Genomic DNA, 25518 nt, shown 5'->3' on the forward strand with positions numbered 1-25518 from the left:
TTAGGCAACTTATATTTTTTAGATTTTCCTTCACTTCTTTTGTGTTCTCAGTTCTACTATTGTATAACTGTATATGAATAAGTTCTTACTAATCTTTATTTCTTCTGGTTTTATTGTGCTTTTACCTTACTCATTTGCTATTTTGCCTTCGACTTTTAATAAGATTGGATAAAAGTTCAATTTTATTAGTCTTTTTAAAGAACCAATTTTCAGTCTTACCATTTCTATAGGTCTTTTTTTTTTAGTTTACAGCTTATTTCTCCTTTCATTTTGAACATCTCTTTTGTGTTCATTTTGTGTTTATTTGTTGGTTTTCTAATTTTTCAAATGTATATTCAATTCATTAATCCTCTATTTTTCTGTATTGTTAATATGTGCTTGTAGGGTTTGATTTTTCCCCCTAAAGGTCTGCTTTAGTTGCATCTCAGAAATTTTAGTATGTTATTTCATCATTATAATTTTCTTTCACGTTATTATTTTTTGTCTCATTCATCCACTTGGGTCTGTGGTCCCTATGCCATTTGGTATTTTATAATATATAGATGTCCTATTTCTGCTTTTTCACATGTGTTTAAAATATCTCTATTCCCTAATACATGATCACTTTCTATAAAAGTTTCACATGGTACTGAGAAATACTGAGTCTATTATTTAGGGAACACCCTGGCTTTTTGTTCTAGTTTCTCTAGCAATTTGCTCACTTTTACATTTTCCTTTTATCTTTGTCTTAGACTTAACAAAAACTGAGAGAGGGGCAGTGAAATCTTCTGTCAATATTGTGTTACTCTATGTCTTCTTGCAGCTTAGTTCATGAATTTAGATATTAGCACATTTAGAGTCTGTAAGTGTAATATTGATATTGGTTTGTTGTCTATGGTTACTTTGAGTATAAAATGTTTTCCTTGTTTATCTCTTTCTTTTAGGTTTTGAATACTTATTTTACTTTGCCAAAAATGTAATTTCTACTTTTTTGGATTCCCTTGATACTATTTCCCCTCTAATAATAGTAAATTATCATAAAAATAGTAAATAGGAAAAAAGAATAAGAGCAAATAGTATTTTGTAGAAAATAGGTATAGTAAATTTTTTTTCCTTCTCATTTCTATTCTGTGCATGTCTTTTTTTTTAATTGTTTCTTGTAAGCAAGGTTTTGTTTTCTTATCCAATCTGTCACACATTTTTGTTTTATTGGATTATTTAATCCATTGACATTTAAAGTTATGAGAATTAAGTTTATACTTTTCCTCTCTAAGATTGGGTTGTTGCTGTTGGGGTTTTTTGTTTTTTACAAACTGGAATTTCTTCACTCTTCCCCTTAAAAACATAATACTATTTCTCTTTGGTTATTTTAGCTTAATCTGTATTGAAATAACTCTATTCCTACTACCTTTCCTCTCCTAACCATCAAACTTCTCCCCATATTCCCACTTATTATCTCTTTTCCTAGTTTTGCTTATTAGTTCCTTTTTCTTTCTTGCTTTTATCTAGTCACTTAATACTCCACCCCCCCCCAGTTAAGTAGAATTCCCCTTATTATTAATTTTTTTATATTTAGTTATCTCTGCCTTTTTCTAAAAAGCATTTCTTTCTCTCATTCTCTTCATTTTTTATATTTCCTTTCTGTGCACTCCAGAACCTATTCCTTGGTTCATGGCCTTTATTGTTCTTTCTTCTAAAAAGATTCTGACATTTCATACTAGAACTCATCCTTTTCCTTTTTTCTTATGCCTCACTCTTAGAAATACCAATACTTGGAGGTGATAGGGAGACTATAATGCTAGGAATCTTCCTATATCCCTAACAGTACAGTTCATTACTGACCTCTGTCCTACCCTTGAACATTTTTTTTTCCTCATTTGCTTCTAAATCTCTTCCCTGGGTCTATGCCCTCACATGCTTGTGGTTCTTCAGTTGCCTCCAAGAGCTTTGATTCCTCTTCTAAGGAAAGATTCTCCTTCTCCTACTAAATTTCTAAAGTTAATACCCAATGGAAAGCCCTTCTCTGTCTTTATAGAATATTTCTCTCTTCCCACAGGAACATCCATCAGTGGTAACTCCTTTCACTACTCAAACAAGATTTTTCCCTTTCTTTTTAAATCTCTCCCTTTGCCTCCTATAGTCTCTCTTTTTTTGTGAGAGACTATAAGAATCATTTCCCTTTCATTCTTAGCCTTTGACTTAAAAAAGAAACATTATGTATTTCTCTCTATTTTCTTCCTCACCTTATCCTTTTATAAGCCTTCTCATGTGAGATTTAGTCTCACAAAAAAAAAACACTGATTAATCTGTAAGCAGGGTGCTGAGATTTAGTACATGCTGTTTCAGGTTCGTTTCCCCACCATTACTTCTATTTGACTTCTGCTTTCATCATTGTCTACTTGTATACATTTAAAAATAAATCTCTTGATGAACTCTCTGTTTTTACTTTGTTGCTGTTAATGTCCTTGGTTGCTACATTTATTTACCATTCTTGTATTTCTAATGTAAGATGTGTTTGAGAAGCAAGTAATTTATTCAGATCTGTTTTTCTTTCTAGGAATGGTTCAGATATCTCTTTTTTTCCATGGGACAGCCATCTTATTTCATTTATAATTAGGTTCAGATTTGCAGCATAGTCACTTTGGGCTGCACATTGAGCTCCTTTGTTCTCTAGAGAAAAAAAAAACAGTCCATTTCCTCCTGTGGCTTCTGGCAGGTACAGAATAGTCTTGCATTATTTGAATTTCGCTTCTTTAATATTTGAAGGTCTTTCTCTAGATTTCTTGAAGACGTTGTTGTTCATAAATTGAACTGTTAAATTTAACCCCTACTTGGGGCATCCAGGTAGCACATCGAGTAAGAGCACGGGCTCTAGTGTCAGGATGACCTGGGGATCGAATCCCAGGCCCAGACACTTAGCACCCACCCAGAAACACCTGCCGTATAACCTTGAGCAAGTTTCTTCACCCCAATTGCTTAGGGGCGGCCAGGTGGCTCAGCGAGTAAGAGCACCGGTTCCAGTGTCGGGATGACCTGGGGATCAAATCTGGGCTCAGATACTTAGCACCACACCCAGAAATAACTGGCCGTGTAACCTTGAGCAAATTACTTAACCCTGATTGCTTAAAAAAAAAAATTTAATCCCTACTTGTCTTGGAGTTTGTTTTTCTAGAAGAGATATGTGGATTTTTTTCAATTGGAACTGTTTTCTGTGTTCAGAAGTTCTGGGCATATTTCTTGAATTATTACTTGCATCACAATGTTCAGGTTTTTTGAATTGTCTTGTTCTTAGTCACTTTTAATTCTTAAATGGTCTCTATGCCTCCTATCTTTGATATTAATATGTCTTATTGGAGACCATGATTTCTTTTAATATTATTGTTTTTTGCTTCTCTTTTAAGGATAATCAGATATTGTCTCTCATTTCTTTCATGAGATTTGCTACCATGGATTCTAATTTTTCTATTCTGTCAATTACTTCTGCTATATATACCATAAATTCTGTCCTCATAATTATTATTTTTCTTTTAAATCATTCAGGAACATCTTACTGTGGTGCTTGAACTTAATGTTCTCTTGGTAATCCACGAAGCACTCTGTCATATCAAATGTTGATCCATTTTTGTTTGTCTTACAATACTTATTCACAGATGGCTGAACTCTTTCCCTTAATCTGAAGACTATAGTTTTTCCTGCTATTAACATCTTCCCTGTTGGTTTATCTGCTTATGCTGCAATTCTTTGAAGTATTTTCCTCTTAAGATCTTTGGTAATTTAGGTCCTTTTTTTCCTTATTTTCCCCAATTGCTCACTTTCTGATTTCCTCCCCTTTTATGGTAGTGTCCCTAGGGACTAAATCTCAAAATGCTAAGCCTGCTTCCCTAATTTCAGTTTCTGTCCTATGTGACTTTTGGGATAGGACTGGTCTAAAGTTGGATGCTGGACACAACACCTCAGGGTTAGTGAATTTCAAACATATCCTGCCCCATTCCTTCTCTTTCTCAGTTCTATGGCCCAATGACACAGAGTGTTGTCGTGGTACTATCATAGCTTGCGCAAACTGCAGTTTGGAATTGGATGTCTACAGTCTTGGTGATGGTTGTGGGTTGGGTGGGTAGGAGTTTGGAGTGTGGAGTTGAGTTCTATTCCAAGAACAGAAACATGCCTACATCCTTTCCCCCCTTCCCTCTACTCTTTAGTCAAGCTCTGTTGCACTGGAGGGCGCTGTCATGTTGTTAGTACAATCCAAGAAGATTTCTGCTGTCTGAAGTTTAGATCTCCACAACACCTGAGTGGGGGGATGGGGGTAGAAAGAACATTCTAGGTGTAAGGTTCAATTCTGTTGAATAGTGGCTGCTGGGTGAGAGCACATTAGGGGTTTGGGAATAATGGACACTGTGAAGTGTAAACTGCTCCAGGTTAGTTCCACTAAAATAGCAAGTGTCAAGCCTTGGAACTAGCTCAGTTGGGAGGTAGCCTCATTTTCACCTCCTGGACAGTGTGGGTAGTCTAGCATCTGAGCAGAGAAAGACTGAGGAAACGTCTGCTGATGGAGGGGACCCCAGGTCTAGCTGTGCTGCTTCGACACTGCCCTGGGGGAAAAGGAACCAGCACATGCCCAGTGAGTACAGAAGCAGTGGGGCTGGGACATTGCTAGCTGGGCACTTGCAGGAGGACAGAGTTCTTGGTTTTGGCTCCAGGCCAGAGGGGAGATCTGAAGGAGGACCTGAGGCCAGAGGTACCATCCCCCATAATCCAGGACTAGAGGTGACTACAACAAGTTGCTATAAACAAAAAATAAAAATAAATGAGCAAAGGAGGAAGAACCCAAACATAGAAAGTTATTATGAGAATAAAGACCAGGGTTCATCTTCATAGAAGAAAACTGAAGGGAAAAAAAAGCCTCTCCTAGTCAAAGAGTAATGTCATTTGGTCATGTGACCAAAAAGAATTCATAATAGAATTTTAAAAAGACTTTAAAAATAAAATCAGAGAGATTGAGGGAAAAAAAATTTTTAATAAGAACAATTCAAGAAAAAGATTATGAAAAGAAAGTTAACCAAATGGAAAAGGAGATGCAGAATCTTAAGGAAGAAAATGACTCCTTGAAAAATTAAAATTGGGCAATGGGAAACAAGCAAAATTATGAGACCAAGAAAAAATAAAACAAAATATAAAGAACGTGAAAAAAGAGACGAGAACATGAAACATCTCATAAGAAAAACAACTCATCTAGAGAACAGATCAAGAAGAGAAAACATAAGAATTATTGGACTACTTAGAAGCTACAATCAACAAAAGAATCGATACTATAATACAAGAAATAATTGTACTAATAATTGTAATTGTAATAATTGTAAATATCAATAATTGTAATAATAAAAGAAAATTGTCTTGAAGTGTTAGAACAAGAGTGGAAAGTAGAAAGAGAAAAAATACACCAATCACCACCTGAAAGAAATCCTACAAAGAAAGCCTACAGAAATAACAAAACTAAATTCTAAAACCTTCAGTTCAAAGAGAAAATATTATAAGAAACAAGAAAAAAACAATTCAAATATGCTGGAGCCACAATTAGAACCACACGAGACCTAACAATAGCTACACTAAAAGCCTGAAGGTCTTGGAACACTTATTATTGAAGAGCAAAAGAATTGGGTTTTCAGCCAAAATATCATACCCAAAAAAGTTAAGCATAATCCTGAATAGGAAAAAAAAAAAAAAGGATATTCAATGAATTGCCAGACTTAAAATTTGACATACAAGATCCAAAAGTAATATAAGGTGAACATCAAAGGCCAATTACAAGGGACTCAATAAGGATAGACTGTACTTTTTATACGAGAAAATATAAACTGTAAGTCTAAGATTGTAATTGGCAATTGGGTAATTCAAAAGGAAGACTGGGGTAGAGCTAAGTATGATGTGATTCTAAAAATTAATATTATCTAGGAAAAGACATAAAGAGTAAATATCTTATACAAATGAGATGTGAGAGGAAGAACGTATACGGAGGAATTAGATGGAGGAGGAGGGTTGGTAATTCTGGAATCCTGTTCTCATTAGGAATAGGTTAAAGAGGGGAAAATACAAAAAAAGTTCAGAAAAGAAAGAAGGCAAAGGGGATAGGGAAGTGGGAGAGGATAAAGGAGGGATTTTTAGAGGGAACCCTACACATAGCAGATCTGAGTTAAGGAGAGAACAATATATACACTTAGACGGGAATAAAAGTCTATAAATTTACAAAGAAATAAGAGGGTGACGGAATAGGATGGAGTGATACAGAAGGGCATCTAGATTAACAGGAATGGGATAAAAGAGGGAATAACATATTTTTGGAAGGCAGTAAGTCATTTTCATTTAGATAGAAACAAGAAGATAAAGGGAAGGGGGAAGAAGATAAGGGAGGGATCTTTGGAGGGGGAGTGGGTAAAATAATAGGAGGGCAAGATAGAGGATTGAAGTGAAGTAGAGGAGTAAAGAGAAATAGGAAGTAAGAGACACACAAACATAAAATAAACATCAGGAGTAGAATTTATTAGGAAAAAAAGCAGGGATAATAATCGTGCTCTCAGATAAACGTAAATTTAAAACAGATTTAATCAGAAGAGAAAAATAGGGATACTACACTATATGTCAGTCATATTTATCAACATTGTTTTAGACAATTTAAAATAACTAGACAGTATAGGGTTGGAATGCTTAGGAAATGATGAGTTAGTGAACATAGAAAAATACAGAAAGCCTTGATCTTATCAAGGAAGATGGTATCCACCCTCAGAGAAACAAGATAAAAAAAGTATATAGTATGGTCTTACATAGATGCACATGACTGTATATGTCTCTATGAGTAGAATTATAGATATCTATATCTATCTAATATATCCAAGTCTAATTGCAGCCTTCTTTGGGTGAGGGTGGTGGGAAGGGAGGAAAAAAAGAACAAAGTAAAAAGTGAACAGCAGAGAATAAAAGAAAACTTACAAGGAAGCAAAGAAAAGATGAACAGCTTTGAACACAATGTGTATTATTTATTATACAGGCTTTCTTGAAATGGAAATTTATTGCTGTATATTTTGAATCTTCTCTTATGTTCTGCTGTGTATATGGCAATGCTTTTTATTTCTTTTCTTATTTTTGCAATTAAGTTATAATGTTTTCCTTTTCTTATTGTATATTTTAGTTCTGAAGTTTAAAATAAATTAATTTTTAAAACTTCTAAAAGTAGAAATATCAGTAGAAAAGAAATTAGCCTGCTAAATGGAAATAAGACTTTGGAAATTTGGCCTAAGTTTACGGTGACCTACATTAACAAATGAACTGAAGAAACAAACTGAAGATACAATCTTCACATCTCCTACTTGGCAAAAAAACAAGAATGTGACCTAGTTTAGTTCTACACTGCCAAACAGAGAGAAAAAATTCATTAATTCAGCTTTCATTGAATTTGAGTCTTTGTCATTTCCTTTAGTACTAAAAAATATTTTCAGAAGCTGGGCTGCTGGTAGAAATAAACAGTGCCTGTTCACTGCTTTATATATTTACTACAGATTTTTCAAGGAATAAAGAATCAACAAAACTCTTTCAGAAAGATTCCAGTAAAATGAAGGGCAATTATTAGCTGGATATGTACTTTGTCAACAAAGGCATCCTTTTCTCAGCAGATGGCTTATTACAAATGAAGAAAAATTCTTTCTACTACTGAATATTGTGAATTATTTACATGATTTTTATTTGTATGACATTCAAAAAGCATAAAAGGTTTTAAGTAAAAAAAATGCAATTTCGGGGTGGCCAGGTAGCAAAGCAAGTAAGAGCACCGGCTCCAGTGTTGGAATGACCTGGAGATTGAATCCTGGGCTCAGACACTTAGCACCCACCCAGAAACACCTGGCCATGTAACCTTGAGCAAGTTACTTAACCCCAATTGCTTAGGGGTGGCCAGGTGGCTCAGCAAGTAAGAGCACCGGCTCCTGTGTCGGGATGACCTTGATCAAATCCGGGCTCAGATACTTAGCACCACACCCAGAAATAAGTGGCCGTGTAACCTTGAGCAAGTTACTTAACCCTGATTGTTTTAAAAAAAAATGCAATTTTAAGTTAGTCAATAAGTATTTTTTAAATGCCTACTATGTACTACGTACTCTGAAAATCGTTAGGAAATACAAAGAAAAGCACAAGATAGACCTTGTTCTCACAAGAAGTTCATGGACTAATGGGAGAAAAAAACATGCAAACAATTATGCAAAATAAAATATATACAGGGGAAACTGGAAATAATGATAGGAGGAAAACACTAGCATTAAGGGAGATTGAGAAAGGCTTCTTATAAAAGGTGGAATTTTAGTTGGAACTTGAAGGAAACCAGGAGTCAGAAATGAAGGAAGGAGAGAATTTCAAGCATGGAGGACAATCAGTAAAAAATGCCTGGAGGTGGGAGATGGGAGTATCTTGTGCAAGAAATAACTAAGAGGTCAATGTCATTGGATTGCAGAATATGGGGGGTGGGGGGGACTGAAGACTAGAAAGTTAGGAGGGTGGTGGATTGTGAAGGACTTTGAATGCCAAACAGATGATTTTGAAATAAGTTTATTTTGTGGAAGATAAAGCTCTCTTCAGAATAAGGCTGAATTTAGAAAAATATGTATGTCAATGAATACCTTCCATGTATTTCTACCCAAATAAGGCATGGTGACCCCATAGCTTCAAGGACAGCATTTTATACTCTACAAATTGCAACTCATCAATGAAATTTAAAATGTACTTTAAAATTAAACAACAGTAAGATAATAAAATAGCAGTATAACCCAAAAATATACAATTGATCTATTATGCTTTAAAAAGGGGAGAAGAGACAATCCAAAGCAATTCCAAAGGCCTTGGGATGGAAAATACTAGCCACATCCAGAGAAAGAACTATGGATTTTGAATGTAGATCAAAGCATACTATTTTCACTTTTGTTTGTTTTTATTCTTTCTCGTAGTTTTGCCCTTTTGTTCTGATTCTTCTTTCACAACATTGACTAATGTGGAAATATGTTTAACATGATTGTACATGTATAACCTATATCAGATTGCTTGCTGTCTTGGGGAGGGGGAAGAATGGGAGGGAAGAAAAAATTTTGGAACTCAAAATTTAACAAAAATGAATGCTGAAAACTCTCTTTACATGCAATTGGAAAAAACATAAAATATTATTAAGGAGGAAAAGGGGGATAAGGAGAAGAGAATGGGAAATGGTGGTATCAGGACATGACTTCCTTGCCTGATTAAAATGGCACAAAGAGTGCAAGAAATGAATAAATGAAATGTTCTCTTGCCAATTTTAAGAAAGCAAGATAACTGATTAATAAATTGATGCCTTGGTCTATAGATCATTTTTGAAACATCTAAGCATCAAGCCTACAGCTCAGTACGCTATCCCATCTGTGTCACTTCGCTATTATGGTATGAAAGAAGCAAGAACAGAAAGGATCCCCCTGTTATACAGAATGGGCTAATTTTTTCCTAAGGTCCTACTCCACAAAGACTAACTTTTCCTTAAAGAGTCTTGTAACTTGTGGTTCAGAAGGCTAAGGATACCTTTGACAGAGGTAGTAGACTGAGATAGAGCATTCCAAGTTCACACTGGTCTGATCAGCCACAGTCAGAGTTGTCATTAGGTTCTCTTTGAGAAAGAAGGACAACAACCACCACTGTGACACAGGTAGCCTCCTGTGGCCCAAAACATGAACAGTCTAGGACTGATGCATAATCAGGGTCACCATGGGAAAAGCATAAGCAGGCAAGCTGCACTAAACTCAATGAATATTGTATTCTTGCTGAATATCTTCTGCATATGTTTAAGTAAATATCCTTTGGTTAATTATTAGATGGACTGCACCTATCACATTTAGTTCCAATACTGAACCTGAACCAACGGACTGAACATGGGCAGGTCTGGACAACAAGATAGTTTTATCATTTGAGACAATGTGACTGCTTGCTCTGGAAGATATAACCATTCTATCAAAAACTAAGCTTTTTTTTTAAACAAAGGAATAAGGGGTTTCACAACCAAAGCACTCATATCAGTCCTAGTAAATATAATCTTATTTAGTAGTTATATGAAAGAATGGTAACTATATTGGTAGTTAGAAAGTACATTCTTTTACTCAACTTAGTCAATATCATGAAAAAGAGAGTTCTTAATTAGGAAGTAGTGCTAAATGTAAAAGTATATATTGAAAAAATAAATGAAGGACCCAAGGGGCCTAAATTTAGTGATGGAGAGGGTTTGTGAGGTTACATAGTCCAATGCTCTCATTTTAGATGAGGAAAATGAGGTTCAGAGATATTACATATGTATTGTCTATGGTCATATAGCTGCTAGATTTCTGAAATGGGATTCAGCATACTATCCACTACATTGATACTACCACCATGATAGATAATTGTGATTTTTCTCTATAAGCCATGTAGTAGCTCCCCAATATTCAGGATTCAATGCCTTCAAGGTCTAACCACAACAGATGGACCTTCTGTGTGGATCAGCCACCTTGTTCAGGGGAGCTGAAAAAGGACTGAACATTTTCTCCCAAACAAAATCCTTAAACAGGGAAGCCTTTACCAAATAACTTAAAATCAACTATGCTGGTAATTTATATTCCAAAAAGTTTTAGAATATATTTTTAAATGGATACAGATTGTTAGAAGATAAATAATTTTTAAAGAAAAATAACTGACATTTTAAATGATTTAAGTATATTTTATATAGGCATAAATTTGGGGGAATACTATATTTAATTTAGTGATACAGGTAAATTTCTTCTTCATAGACATATTATTTTCATGCTTTTAAAAACTACAATAGCTATAATAGATTCAATAATTCCAATCCCGGGGGAGTAAAACAACATTAATCAAATTGTTCTAAAAAGGAAAAGAAACTGTACATATGGATGGGTAAGTAAAGGTATTTATATCAGGAACATTATATGGAAAGAGTAAAACTGATTAATTTGGGGTTGACTGCCAAAGCTGAGAGAACAGATGGATGAAACCCTGCATGTGCAATGCTTGCTTATGAAAATGAATACATGATATTAATTATATAAGGCATCAATAAATTTATAACAATGACTATTTCAAGCTGACAAAAGCACCTTGTTATTTCTTTCAGGCAACTAAAAATCAAGAAAATATATATTAATATTTCTCCTCCCAAATCATTTATTCAAAATTTATATATCTGATAAATAGAGAATGAAATGACTTAACCTGAAAAAAGAAATTTTGACTGACTGTCCAAATCCTGGAACCCCAGGAATTTCTGGAAGGTACCTTAAAAAGATTATTTAAGGGTGGCTAGGTGGCACAGTGAATAGAGCACCGGCCCTGGAGTCAGGAGGACCTGAGTTCAAATCTGACCTCAGACACTTAACACTTACTAGTCGTGTGACCTTGGGCAAGTCACTTTACCCCAATTGCTCTGCCCTCACCCCTCCAAAAAGAAAAAAAAAGATCATTTAGTTCAACTCTCTTTCTCTAAAGCTGAGACAGCAAAGATTCTAAAAGGAGAAGTGATCAGTCCTGGTTCACAGAGTTTAGAGATGCTAAAACTAGGAACTAAATACTACATGGAAAAAGTAAGCATTAAGGAGTATTAAAACCTTAATCATACTATCATTGCTAGCTTCCATCTCAGTCCTTTAATTCCCTTAATTGTCATCCAATGGAAAAACTAGATTTGCTTTAGAGAAATGTATAATAAAAATTCACTGGATACATCTGCCTCACAATGCAAGTGATATCTACAAACATCTTATATTCAACAAAAATGTATTTACCTGTTGGGGAACTGATGCAGCTTTCTGGTCACCAGAGTATAAAAGACCTTAACAGCCAACTAACAACCAGGAAACTATGCTGAACTGAATTAACATGACATCCTCACTGAATATCCTGGTTAAATATCCCCTTCCCCTGCTCTAAGTAAGCTTCCTTTATTTAACTGCTAGATCATTTAGAAAAGTTTCATTTCACTCCAATATTGTACTTGACGTACTAGATTGACAGGTCAGCCTTGGTCCTAAAACATGGCGCCCAAAAGAAAAGGAACATCAAAATCATGTTGGTTCATTCCCCCCCCCAATTTTTTTGTACAACTTAATTACTATAATTTCATTAAAAACATAATAGCATACCTTAACTATTTCTTCAATGAAACAAATATGTGAAACAGGGTCTCTCTTCTTGGCTAATACTTTTTGCAAATGTTGAACCTGAAAGACAGAATTTGTTAAATAATCATCAGTCTTTTTTCTCATGGAACACACAGAACATGAAACTTGTATGAACCTATATACCTGTCCACAGGCAGCACAAATCTGATCCATCAGTTTCTCCATATTTGTCCAGAGGGCAGCACGGAAGGCTGCAGCGCTTCCTGGCGTTGGCATAGTAGATCGTCCAGGGCCTCCTATTTATATATGTAAAAAAGAATGAATTGCAAGAAAATGTAATTTTCAAGCTCTGTTAAATAAGTAGAAAACCAACCAAAGCATATATACTTCAATAATTCAAGGATCTGTGATTTTACTAGTAAGGGTCCTTGCTCCACTGACAGATTTCAACTCCAGTAGAGAACTGTTTAGGCATTATTGTTGAAAATTAATGACTTTGAACTCTGTTGGTGTAGCCTTTGGGAATTCAGGGTAACCACCATAATGAGGTAGAGAATTAGGTCTTTATGTAAAATGGGAAATTGTAAACCATTTGTTTTGCACCAAGGCTAACTCAAGCCAGTCCAGAGATTTAGACTAAGAGATTAGAATGCAATAAGATACTTGTGGACCATAAAATAAAAATGAAAACCACATTAAAAATAAAAAGATTCAAAAGTATACAATATCTGATTAAATTCAAATAAAACATGAATGACTTCTGCTTCTTCATTCACAATAATTGATAACATTAGGTCAGAAAGGCAACCCTGAAGGGCAATTCAAATTCTGCAAAAACTTCCAAAGCACCAACTCGCTATAGGCTGTGGGCCTTTTATACCTCAAAGGATAAGGAAGTCAAAAGAATAATGCAAATCTAAGTCTCTCTGCTCTGGCCAGGCAAACAAAATCACAAGTATGGTCTCCTAGCTCTGAAGAGAGACTAGTACAGTCTACATAATACATGTAGATCTCCTGTCACACCATTTCATTCAGAAAAAGAATGTCACATGATGTTACATAACAGGAAGTTATAATTCCAAACAAAGAGACAAGAAAATTAAAATGGAACTATGATTAGAAACTAGAGATACAGGCTAAAGGAAGGACCCTCTCTCAAGTAGCCATCTCAGCAATGATGAAAACTAGCTGCTATGAATTTGTACTCTGTTGGGCTTTTCTCTTTTTTGTTTTTGTGTAGCTCTCGGGAGTCTCTGTATAGTAGGCATCAGCATATAGAAATACATTATTTTCTTAGCAATTTAAAAGAGACAGACAGGAAAGGAAGTGTATGCCATAAGCACATAAGAATAGCTTAATGAGTTTTGAAAATTAATTCCAAGGCTTTACTTACATTTTTAAGGACATAAAGACATAGAATTAAGGGAAGTCACATTTCCTTATACGTGTATCATGAATCTTATCAACTGTGTTCTGTGTATAAAAGCACAAAGTATAGAAGCATAGCAGAAGAGTATCAAAAATACGTTGGACCAAAGTTTGTGGAATGTGTACGAAAAATTTTTTATTGTGTTAAAGTACAGGAATCAAGAGAAGGTGAAATAACAGTAATAAAGATGGGAAAAACATTCTGAGATAGATCTAATCTAGGTCAGTCCAGTGATTCAGGCTCAGGGGTTAATAAATTCAATGAGAAATTTGTGGACCATAAAATGCAATAGAAAACAAATTTACTATTGACAAGAAATTAAAAGAATACAATGTCTAAAGTTAAAAAGGATTTAAAATGCTACTTCCCTCTACAACCATAGTCATCACAACTAGCCATGTTAGATCAAGAGAGCATTCTCTATAGGCAAAAGAAACTCCAATAAAATGTCTAACACTGATTCCCACTTGGCCAAAGTTTTTATGCCTCAAGGAGTAAGGAAACCAAAAAAGCTTCCCTACTCTGATGAAGGACTACCCCAATCTGGTATCTGGGACCCTATGTGGGCCAGAAGAAAGAGGAAGAGAGCAAGGGGGTAGAGTTGAAGGCAGGCTTCCAACTTCAGCAACTTGTAAGCATGGCAAGTTGGTCACTCTTCCTCACTGACTGCCCAGGGGCTTTCTCACTGAGTGATTTCTCTAAAAAGATTTTTTAGTATACACTAGACTTTGGTGGCAAGGTCTCAAAATTTTCTAGAGGCAAAGCAACTCTAGTATAAACTGAATTGGAGGAGGATCTTATTACAAATAATAAAAATGATCTTAAAAGAGTGGGGGTAATGCAAAGTACAATTCATATTTGGTCTTCTGATGTAAAAACAATTGTGATGACCAGGAACAGCACTAGGATCATTAGGTTCTCAGCACAGATGACAAAAATCTCCCAAAAAAGATCAACAGCCTTTTGCATGCCATCTGTCCAGGGCCTGAGCTGATACTAAGTCTTACTCCACACTGACGATCTTTGTTCCCCACCAGGGCAAAGTACCAAATTGTAGCTTTCTCAGAGGCCTCTAATGAGGTGATACCACATTCATCTATGAGGGTTGAATGAAGGATCCTTTCTACCTTCATCTAGGGACTTAAGATTGATATCAAGAGCTAAATAATCACCTTTTTTACCCTCTTGAGGAATAGTATAATTAGTGGGGTAGAAGGAAGCAGTACAGCTCAGCTTCCCCCACAACTATTCCAAAGACAATCTTAGAAGAGGACCAGGCTGAAGGGAAATCAAAGGAGAAATCATTCATTGTTCAATGTAAATTATGGGTTTGGCCCACTGGCAAGTAAGTTACCAAAGCTGTTGTTGTTGTTGGGTCGTTTTTCAGTTGTGTCTGACTCTATGACATCATTTAGGATTTTCTTGCCCAAGATACTAGAGTGGTTTGTCATCTTCTTCTCCAGCTCATTTTCCAGATAAGGAAACTGAGGTAAATAGGGTTATGTGGCTTGCGCAGAGTCACACAGCTAGTAAGTGTCTGAGGCCTGATTTTAACTGAAGATGAGTCTTCCTGACTCCAGGCCTGGCATTCTATCCACTGTGCCATCTAGCTGCCCAGTAACTAGGGTCATAACCATAAGAAGGCTGGTTAGCAGTGCAATCCGTCTGGCTCCAGGGCAAGATCCCCTGGGCTCAGACATGGGGTACACCTATATATATCAATACTGCTCAGACTAGGGCCAGGCTAGCAGTGAGGTTCTTTTGACTACAGAGTGAGACTGTGGACTAAGACTTTGAGCTCACACCAGGTCTGGGCAAAACACTGCTATTACTCGTCTTAGGGGGGCCACCTGGCAAATGGCTAAATGTGAAAGAAATGAAGATGATATTCACAGTGCTTGGCACAAGGCAGCTGCTTAATTAGTACATGCTCACTGAGTGACTCTTACAAACACAACAGAACTTGTTCTATGGCATAACTATAAGACCACTTCCCAACCCTGGTAAATGTTGATAGTTTTCTCTATTATGTGCTATAAGAATCTGTTTGTAGGAGTTAGATTTTTAATTTAGTTTAGTTTTTGCTTTAAAGTAATCTCTTCTTTATTTAAATTTATGACACCACTTTATTCTTTTCCAATGTGTTCTTCAAATCTATACTATAATTATTTATATACCTATCTTTTATCTACAGTTAGATTTCTTCTTGAGGACATGGATCATGCTTTATTCATATTTGTACCCCCTACTGCCTAGGAAAGAGCCCTACATATAGTAATCACTTAAATGTTTGTAGAATTGAATGGTACTACCATTTGGCTAGTTCAACTAGTTGATCATATGGACAGAAAAAAAATGTATAAAAATTCTGAAAGGTTAACTTCTCTTACTTTTAATTTTATGCTAAAAATAAATCATTAGGTTACCCTAAAGCCTAAGATTACATATACTATTCAAAAAGATTTCTCAGAAATAAACATAAAAGCAAAAAATAAAATACATTCATACCTCTCATGGCAGTTTGGGAAGTCTGAGTCAAAACTCTGATGTCCAATGCACTGTTTATGTCTTCTTCCAGAGTAGCACAATACCCATCCACTACATTGGTAATAGTATCTTTCAAAGTTCCAAGATTATGGAAAACCTGAAGAGCTGTTCCCACTTGAGTTGGGTTCTTTAAAAGAGAAAAAAAGAAAGAAAACCATCACCAATCATTTCTGGACTTTTAACTTTCAGCAGTATTTAATGCTGTCTTCATGAGTCACAATTTTCACATTTTTAAATTTTAAAAAAGTTAAATAAACTCAATTCATACAAAAGAAATCCTTTATCTTCTCCTCTAGTTATGCCTTTCTGATTAATACAAGTTAAACCTTATCCACGGGATAGAGGTTATAATAAATCATTCTTCAGATCAATGGTTATCAGAGAAGACAGTACTGATAGCTGTGAAAGTGGTATAGATTATGTAAAGGCCATCTTCAAACAGTAGGATTTGAGCTGATTCTTAGAAGAAGCTAGGAAAAGTCAGGGTCAAAGGTAAGGGGACAGAGCATTCCAGGAATAGGGACAGTCAGTGAAAGACATGACATGTTTAAACATACATGTTTATATTTGATCCCAGAGGTAATAGAGAGCCTCTAGAGCCTATTAAGCAGGCAGGAATGGGTTGATATTGTCAAACCTATACTTTAGGAAAATAATCTTGGCATCTGAGTAGAGGATAGACTCATGTGGGGAGGGTCAAGGCAAGGAGGCCAATTAGAAGGCTACGATAGTAGTCCAAACAAGGAATGACAAGGGTCTAACTAGGGTTTTATTTGTATGAGTAAAGATAATGAAACATATAGGAAATGTGTTGTGAAGTTATCAATGACAAGATGAATGGTTAGAGACTTAGCCCTGGAGTCAGGAATGACTGGGTTCAAGTCCAGTCTCTGACTCATACTCTCTAAATGAAACCAGTGGACCTTTGAGAACACCTAGGTAACTTGCTAAGAATACAAACTATAGTAGAATTGGTAATCTGCATTGGTGATAGAAGTTTCTACATTTATAGGTACAATAGGGATGAAATCACATGCTCAAACAAAAAAAAAAAAACTACATACGTACTTGACTAATGTTTTTTGCTTTTTTTTTTTTTTTGGAGGGGGGAAAGCAGGGCAATTGAGGTTGTGACTTGTCCAAGGTCACAAGGCTAGTAAGTGTTAAATGTCTGAGGTCGGATTTGAACTCAGGTCCTCTGGACTCAAGGGCTGAGGCTCTATTCATTACACTACCTAGCTGCCCCACACTTTACTAATTTTTAAAATAAAGCTCTCATAAATACAATAAAAACAACAAATTTATACTAAATAGAAAGAAAAGAAAGTAAACAAGGATTTATAAATTGAGAAGGAAGGTAAAGGCAATATATTCAAGCTAATTATATATATATATATATATATATATGTAGGTATGAAAAATACATTTGTTGGGTAAATAACAAGTTTATAGCCTCACAGAGTTTCAGAGTTAGAAAGGGTTTCAGGACACATCTATTCCAACCCAAAGAGGAATCCTCCCTTGAGTTACACATAAAGTACTTTACAAACTCTTGTGGGAAAAGTATTTTTTTTACTTTTTGTATTTCTTATTTATATACCTGAACTTGTCAAGAAAAGTTACAATATTAATTTTTTATTTAAATGCTAAAATAAGTTTTTAAAAAATTAAGTATGATGAAGCACAAATCCTATAAAACTGAATTTCTTACCTATGCTCTAGAACAGAAATGAGCATCTATATACTAGTTATAGGATCATTAAACTAAGTTGTGGGGCAACCCTTTTTCCTAATTTTTCTCCTTTAAGCTTTAGGTTTTTGTTCCATTACTTAGTCCATAAGGTCATGCCAAGCTGTATGGTAAACAGAAGGCAGGAACTTCCTAGATCATTTTGTACCTGCTTATTTTTCTGAATCTCAAGCTACTTATTTACCTCTGTGGGTGCTATATCTCAGGTGACTTTGGTTTAAAGGAAAAGTAACTCTTTGGGTAAACTTCACTTAGTAAAAGCATATCAGCAAAACTTTATACTTGGCACCTATTTTTGAAAACTGACTTCTTAAAAATGAGCTATAATTCTCATATGGAAATCATTAGGATTGTATCTTTCTTCAAGGCAGTGTGGATCTCCTCACGCTGCCACAGTGGCTTGTGCATAGACAAAGCAACAACCATGGCTATATTTATTCACAATCATTCAATCAATTTTCATTAAACACATGCTAGGTGCTGTGTGGATATAGAGGTGAGTAAAGACAGTTCTCTATTCTCAAATGTGTGCTGCCACCTTTAATGTTATTTCTTTTTCTTTCTTTTTAAATTTTATTTTAAAACTTTTATTTATGTCTTGTTTTTATTCTATAATTATTCATTTTTTTCTTTTTTTAAATTAATCTTACAATACCATTGCATATATTGTTCTCCTAGTTCTGCTCACTTCATTCTATATCTGTTTGCTCTGGTTTCCTTTGAAACTATCCATTTTATAACTTACATAGAACAATATATTGTAATTGGATTACATTCCTATACCACAATATGTTTAGCTATTTCCCAAAGGGGGGAAATCCCCTTAATTTCCAATTTTGGGTGACCACAAAAAGCACTGCTACAAAGAGTTTTGTACATATAGGTCCTTTCCTTTGGATTTTAAAACATGTTTTTTGGAGAGCTAGCAGAGTTTACATTTGTTGTAAAGGACAGTAACACTTTTCTTAAATTTCTAAAACAGTAAAGATTCCAATTTTTAAAAATGTGTTAAAGAGGTGAATGCATAGCAATATATAACAACTACAGCCTAATACATAAATGTGCTTTGCCCAACTCAATAACTTTAAACTTTGTCTTTCATTTGTAATGGCCTGTCCTTAGAAATATATACTTAACTAAACTGATATTGCATTTATTTTAAAATAGTAGTCCAAAGTTTAAAAATATGACAAATATTACATCTAAAACATTTCTGCTGCATAAAAAGAAAGAAAATTATAGCACATGAACAATAGAATCAAATAAAATATCAGGAAACATGTAGTTGGTAACAATATCTGTCTGTGAATGACTTTTTAAAAGTTCAAACTCAAACCATATGGGTATTGTTTCAGTTTATAAACTATTCTTGGTGATGTCAATTATTTTTACCTGGTTATAAAAGAATTCAAGTATAGTGCACAGTCAACACATAACTACCCAACAGAGATAACAGGAAAATAAACTTACACTTTTACACTACTTACACAGTAGACTTATAGGTAAAATGCTATATCTGGAAACAAACCATCATCAAATTTCTTTGAAAACTCATGCTTTATTTGAACAATTTCATAGGACACTTTCATTGCACAAAAAACAAAATGTATAGTTATTAAATTCTTAAGTTTCTTGAAATTAATGAAAAGCTCTCAAATATAACTTCTATCTCTGACAAATGTGTTTTGTAATATTGGTCAATATCACTCAAAAGTCTTTTATTGGCAAAACTTTATTTAATCAATATTAAAAATGTAACATTATTTCATTTAATAGCATCTGTGAAACTGACTCCACAAGTTCCACTCAGAAGTTTCTCTGTTGTGCAGAGGTGGTGCTGGGTTCTTGAAAGTTCTAAGTTTTACCAAGCCACAAAGGGTGTGAGTGTGTTCTTAGCTAATTGTATGCTCTGCAATGACCCATATACTGATATATTAAGATTCACTGCCAGAAGACTGGATGATAAACAGTGAATATTTTGGATGTGGTAACCCCTTTCAGGAAATGTGCCTGTAAGTGTTAAGAATCATTCAATTTATAAACATATTAACTTGGCTGTTGGAACTCTAAATATGAGATCATTGTCCAACTTCAAACAAGTCAATATATTACTAGAAATAATGAATTGCTTGAATGTTGACATTAACCTAATGAAAGATCTCTAGTGAAATACTAAAGGGCTATGTTGTTGGTCCTATTCTGTTCTGTTGTTTTTATCAATTACTGGATTCAGGAATGAACTATATGCATATTAAATTTGTGACTGACTTTTTTTAAGTGCTCCAAAAGTTATAGCTACCATGGACTTAACTGTCATCTATATGGAGAAGATCTCCAGATTTATATATCCACCCCTATTCCCTCCCCTAAGTTACACTCTAATAGATCACCAATTACTTAATTGGACATTTCAAAACTAATGTCTTGGATCCATCTTAAACTCAGTATTTCTAAAGCTAAACTTACTGTCTTTCCCCTTAAACCCTCCTTTCTTCCAGTCTTCCAAACTTTCGTAATTCTAGTGTTCACACCATCATCCTTTATGTCTCCCAAGATTATAAAATTGGCATTATCTTAGATGTCACTCTCCCTCGCCCACATATCCAATCAGTTGTTGAATCTTTCCATTTCACATGGAAACACACATTTGAAAACATGTTCAAAACATCTTTCATATCTGAACCCATCCCTATAATAAACAAACTAACACTTGTTTAAAGCCAGCTTAATCTCTTGTCTAGATTAATGTAACAGGCCTCCCAATTGGTTTCTCATTCTCAAGGTTCTCCCCACTCCATTTCTACACATTGATACTAAAGTAATTTTCATTAAGTGCATTATCTTACTCAATCTCATACTCAATAAACTCCAATTGCTTCCTTGGTATTGTTACACAGACACAGATGTGTACACACACACACACACACACACACACACTACCTGGTCCCTATCTTTTTAGTCTCAATGGATATTATTTTCCCTCCTGCTTTCTGCAATGAAACAAAACTGGCCTTCTCCCAATTATTTATATATAACACTCTTATTTCACCTTGCCTTTGACATAACTTTTCCTCATAGCCTGGAATTTACTCCCTTTCTACTTCCCTCAGTGAGTCTGTCATGTCCTTTAAGATGCAACTTAAGCACCATCTTCCACATGAAGTTTTTCTGCATTCCATCAACTGCAAGTGACATTCCTCCCAAACTACCTTGAACTTCACTACGTGCATATATTTGTATGTATTCACTCTATCTTTAGAAATTACACTGTAAGCTGTCATTTGTATTTGTGTCTCTGCCTTCTAGCAAAGGGCCTAGGACATAGTAGGGGACATACTGATCAGTTTTTAACTGCCAAATCTAATGGCCTTTTCTCAGTTCTCATCCTTTCTGACCTCTCTGAAGCATGTGATGCTGTTGAATATTAGAGGGTATCCTCCTGCATACTCTATCCTCTATAGGTTTTCATGAAATTGTTTTTCCCTGGTTCTCTTATCTATCTGACCACTTCTTTTTTGGTTTTCTTTACTGTATCTTCATACCTATGCCATATCTACTAACTGCAGTTTTCCCCTAAGGCTCTGTCGTGCGGTCCTCTTCTCTTTTCTCTCTATGCTATCTTGCATGGTGATCTCATCATCTCCCATAGGTCCAATGAGCACTTCTATGCAGATGATTCCAGTTCTACAAATCCAATCCTAGTTTCTCTCCTGAGATAAAGTCCTAAATCATTAACTAAATGCCTTTTGGACATCTCAAACTGGATGACCTCAAGATTATCTCAAACTCAGTATGTACAAAACAATACTCCATTATAGTAATCCCAAACCCTCTTCTAAAATTCCCTAGTACTGAAAAAGACATAATATCCTAGTAATACAGCCTTGCAACCCAGTCATCCTTGACTCCTCATTCTCACCCAAAATATCCAATCTATTATATAAAGACTGTTGTTTTACCTTCATAATATCTTTCATATAAGTTTTCTCTCCATTTACATAGGCAGCAGCCTAGTTCAGCCCTTCTTTCCTATTGCTAGGACTACTGTAAAAATGTGCTAATTGTTTTACCCACCTCAAGTCTTTCTCCACTCAGCTGCTGAAATGATTTTCCTAAAACACTGGTCTGCCTTTGTCATCCTCCTGCTTACTAAACTCAATGGGCTCCCTACGGCCTCCAGGATCAGACATAAACTCTTCTGTTTGGTATGTAAAGCATTTTTTTTTTTAAAGCAATCGGGGTTAAGTAACTTATTCAAGGTTACATGGCCAGGTGTTTCTGGGTGGGTGCTAAGTGTCTGAGCCTGGATTCAATCCCCAAGTCATCCTGACACTGGAGCCAGTGCTCTTACTCACTGTGCTACCTGGCCGCCCGGTATGTAAAGCATTTTACCACATTGCCCCTTCTTACTTTACAGTCTTCTTATACCATGTTCCTCTCCCCAAATTCAAAATTATAGCAGTTCCTTGCATGTGACGTGCCACCTACCATCTTCAAGCCTTTGTGCTAGCTGTTCTCCATGCCTGGAATGCTCTTGTTCCCAATTTTTTACTTTCAAAACCTCTGATTTCATTTAAGACAACCCAAGAGTCACCTTCTCTTAGAGAAGTCCTGTTAGAGGCCTTTCCTGCTCCTCTCCCCTCCCCAGCAGCTAAGTGCTAGCCCCTCTACAATTATGTTTTATCTACTTTGCATTTATCTCATATGTTCTGATTCATGTAGGATTTTTAGGAGCAACTAGGTAGTGTAAAGGACAGAGCTCTATCTAGTCTCAGAATTAAGAAGATCTGAATTCAAATGTAGACTCAGTCACTTAATAGATGTGTGACAACAGAATCAGAATGCAAAATTATCAACAGTTTGGAACAAAGGATTAAATCTGGTAAGACTTTTAATAGTGATAACTGTAAAGTATTAAAATAGGGTTGAAGAAATTAACTATGTAAGGCCAGGGTAGCAGAAATTTATCTAGACAATAATGAATTTTAAAAATGGGGGAGAGGAAGCACAAGTCAGAGCGACTGCAGAGAGTGAAGGAGGGAGCAAGTGCAGGCTGCCGACCAAGCCAGACTGACCATGGGCAACAGGGAGAAGGACAAGAAGATCTTCATGCAGAAGTGCTACGTGGTGGAGAAGGGGAGCAAGCACAAGACCAACCTCAACATGAACAGGCTTTTTGTCCTCAAGATTGGCCAGTCCCCAGGGTTTCTCCTATGCAGATGCCAAGGAGAACAAAGGCATCACCCAGGCAGAGGACATGCTGATGGAGTACCTGGAAAATCTCAAGAAGTACATTCCTGGAACCAAGATGATCTTTGTGGCTATCAAGAAGAAGGCAGAGAGGGCAGGCTTGATAGAGTATCTTAAGAAGGCCACCAATGACTGACACTTGTCTGCTGTCTTGTTTATTAAGAAAAAGAGATGTCTCTGATGATGAGATTTATTTTCTTTTTTTTCATGTATCATAACAACCCTATTTAAATTGTTTCCATCAACCAAGGAATTCTAATCATGAATGGCTGTTTAAAAAATTTTGTTCAGCACTCCTAATGAAGGAATCATCATAAATTACAGTCACAGCCAAGCTATCAGTTTTCTGTTTCTTTTAAAAGATTTGATTAGGGACTTTGTTTTAAGTCAAAGGCAATTTGTTCCATCTTTGTCTTGGAAAGTTTTGACTGAATCTGGCTTCTACTAAGCTGGGGAAAATATACTTGAAACTTTCATAAGAATTTTACCTGTGATATATTTGGGAATGGGGAGGGGTTATCTTTTGGAAAAAGTTGTGCCCCAGCCTGTCCAAAGGCAAAGTCAACTGAATCAAAGCAACCCCCCCACGCATTTCCAATTTAAATTCCCTAACTTTCCATGCATAAATAGCTTAGTTACAATGATTCAATTAAATACTGCCTTTCAGTGTATTTTCCTGTCTAACAATCCTGAGTAAAGAACATCCCATCAAAAAATGGAGGTTTTTATGGACTTTAAGTTTAATATGAATGAAAAAATGATACAAGAACCTAAAAAGCTAACTTGATTTGTGGCTACATTACTAGAAAGACATGTCCAGAAGAAAGGAAGTTATATTCCCAACATACTTTGTCCTGGTCTAACTACAACTGAAAATCTATGGTCAATTCTGGGCAGAAGTCATATTTTAGAAAGGATGATGACAACTTGAAGCACTTCCAAAGGTAAATAAACAGGATGGAGGGGTCAATGGGAACCAGGACAATTTACTCATATTTATGTAGCATTTTGAGTTTAAAAGTCACTTAGTGATGACACTGCCATGCATACAGGTCTTTAAGGCTTACAAAATGCTCGTATGATTCTATGAAGAAAGCACTACAGATATTACCTATTGACCCTATTTTCATATGAAGAGAGAGGCAGTGTGGTATCGTAGATACAGGAAGGAAGGTTTGGGTTCTACTCTCACCTCAGAAACTTGCTGGCTGTATAATCCTGGGAAAGTCACTTAACCTTTCTGTCTCAATTCCCTCATCTGGAAAACAATGGAGTTGGGCTTCTTGGCCTCTTAGGTTCCTTCTGCTCAAAATCTATGATACTAAATAACATTGCCCATGGCCAATCAATCAATCAACAAGCACTTATTAAGCTTATATGCTTCACTGCCTTAGGTGCTGCCCACAAAGACAACATGCCATGTACTGGGTATAAATAAAACTGGGCATATGTAGACACAAGATAACTTCAGAAGGGAAGGCAATAGTAGCTGGATATTGGGGTGAGGTTGGGGAGGGGAAGCAGGAAAGGTATCATGCAGAAAGTGGTGTTTATACTGAATATGGAATAAAATCAGGGATCTCAAGGGTAGAGGTAAGGAAGGGATATATTCCAGGCAAAGCAGAGGAGGGAGACAGAATGGATAATGTAAAAATTCCAGAGATAGGTAAAGTCCTAGAAAAAGTTGTATTTAAGTTTGCTAATGCCTGTTCTGTCATCCCCTCTTCTGACAAAATTACTGAAAGTCAGCAATAAATTCCTTGCCTCCACATTTCACCTAATTCTATATTCCTTCTCAGAACTTAAATTTCAGCACAATTTAAATCCATTTTAGAAGACATAAACAACTCTTAACAAAAAAACTCTTCTTTCACCTTGCAGAAAGCTTGCCATAGGTGATAAGTAATAATTCACTGACTGCTTTACCCATCTCTTCTTGGACTTGTCAGTTTCCCAGTACTTCTTTGTTTTTATTTCACCTTCCTCCCTTCCAGGAATCCAGGGCCATCATGTTACTCTCTAGCAGTCCAGTATCCACAGGATATCCACAGGAGGATGTTCACAACAACCTTGTGGCATGAAGATGCCTACTATTATCCCTATTTTACAGATAAGGAAATTGAGGTGGAATTTAAGTGACCTATAGGGACTCACATAGCTAGTAAGTGTCTGAAGCTAAATCTGAACTCAGGTCTTCCTGACTCCTAACCTAGTACTCTATCTACTGTCACATAAACTGTCTGAAGTGGTGCTTTCGTTAAATTTTGAAGAAAATTAAGGATTCTAAGGGGCAGAGAGGAAAATAAACTGTCACACATGACTGATGCGTTGACTCATTTTGCCAGATGGATTTTTATTTCTTTTACCAGAAGGGGTCTATTCAGAAATGATTGTGATAC

The 25518-nt window shown here is 35.7% G+C and overlaps 2 protein-coding genes and 1 pseudogene across 3 annotated transcripts in view; 2 read left to right on the plus strand and 1 right to left on the minus strand.

Annotated features, from left to right (window-relative positions):
- Positions 1–25518, minus strand: part of COG5 (component of oligomeric golgi complex 5) — a 496196-nt gene that overhangs the window by 136985 nt on the left and 333693 nt on the right. For both annotated transcript variants that reach the window (XM_069106989.1, XM_069106988.1), the window contains 3 exons: positions 16081–16246; positions 12327–12439; positions 12165–12242 (listed from right to left, as the gene is read on the minus strand). In XM_069106989.1, coding sequence (XP_068963090.1) covers positions 12165–12242; positions 12327–12439; positions 16081–16246 — 357 coding nt within the window. The remainder of the gene's footprint in view (positions 1–12164; positions 12243–12326; positions 12440–16080; positions 16247–25518) is intronic.
- The window catches only part of DUS4L (dihydrouridine synthase 4 like), a 338318-nt gene that overhangs the window by 84876 nt on the left and 227924 nt on the right, over positions 1–25518 (plus strand). The window lies entirely within an intron of this gene.
- LOC138176186 (cytochrome c-like) lies at positions 22946–23255 on the plus strand (annotated as a pseudogene).

This window comes from Petaurus breviceps, unplaced genomic scaffold (assembly GCF_028583685.1).
Source record: "Petaurus breviceps papuanus isolate PSGF00001 unplaced genomic scaffold, PetGlider_PUasm1.0 84, whole genome shotgun sequence".
NCBI classification, from domain to species: domain Eukaryota; kingdom Metazoa; phylum Chordata; class Mammalia; order Diprotodontia; family Petauridae; genus Petaurus; species Petaurus breviceps.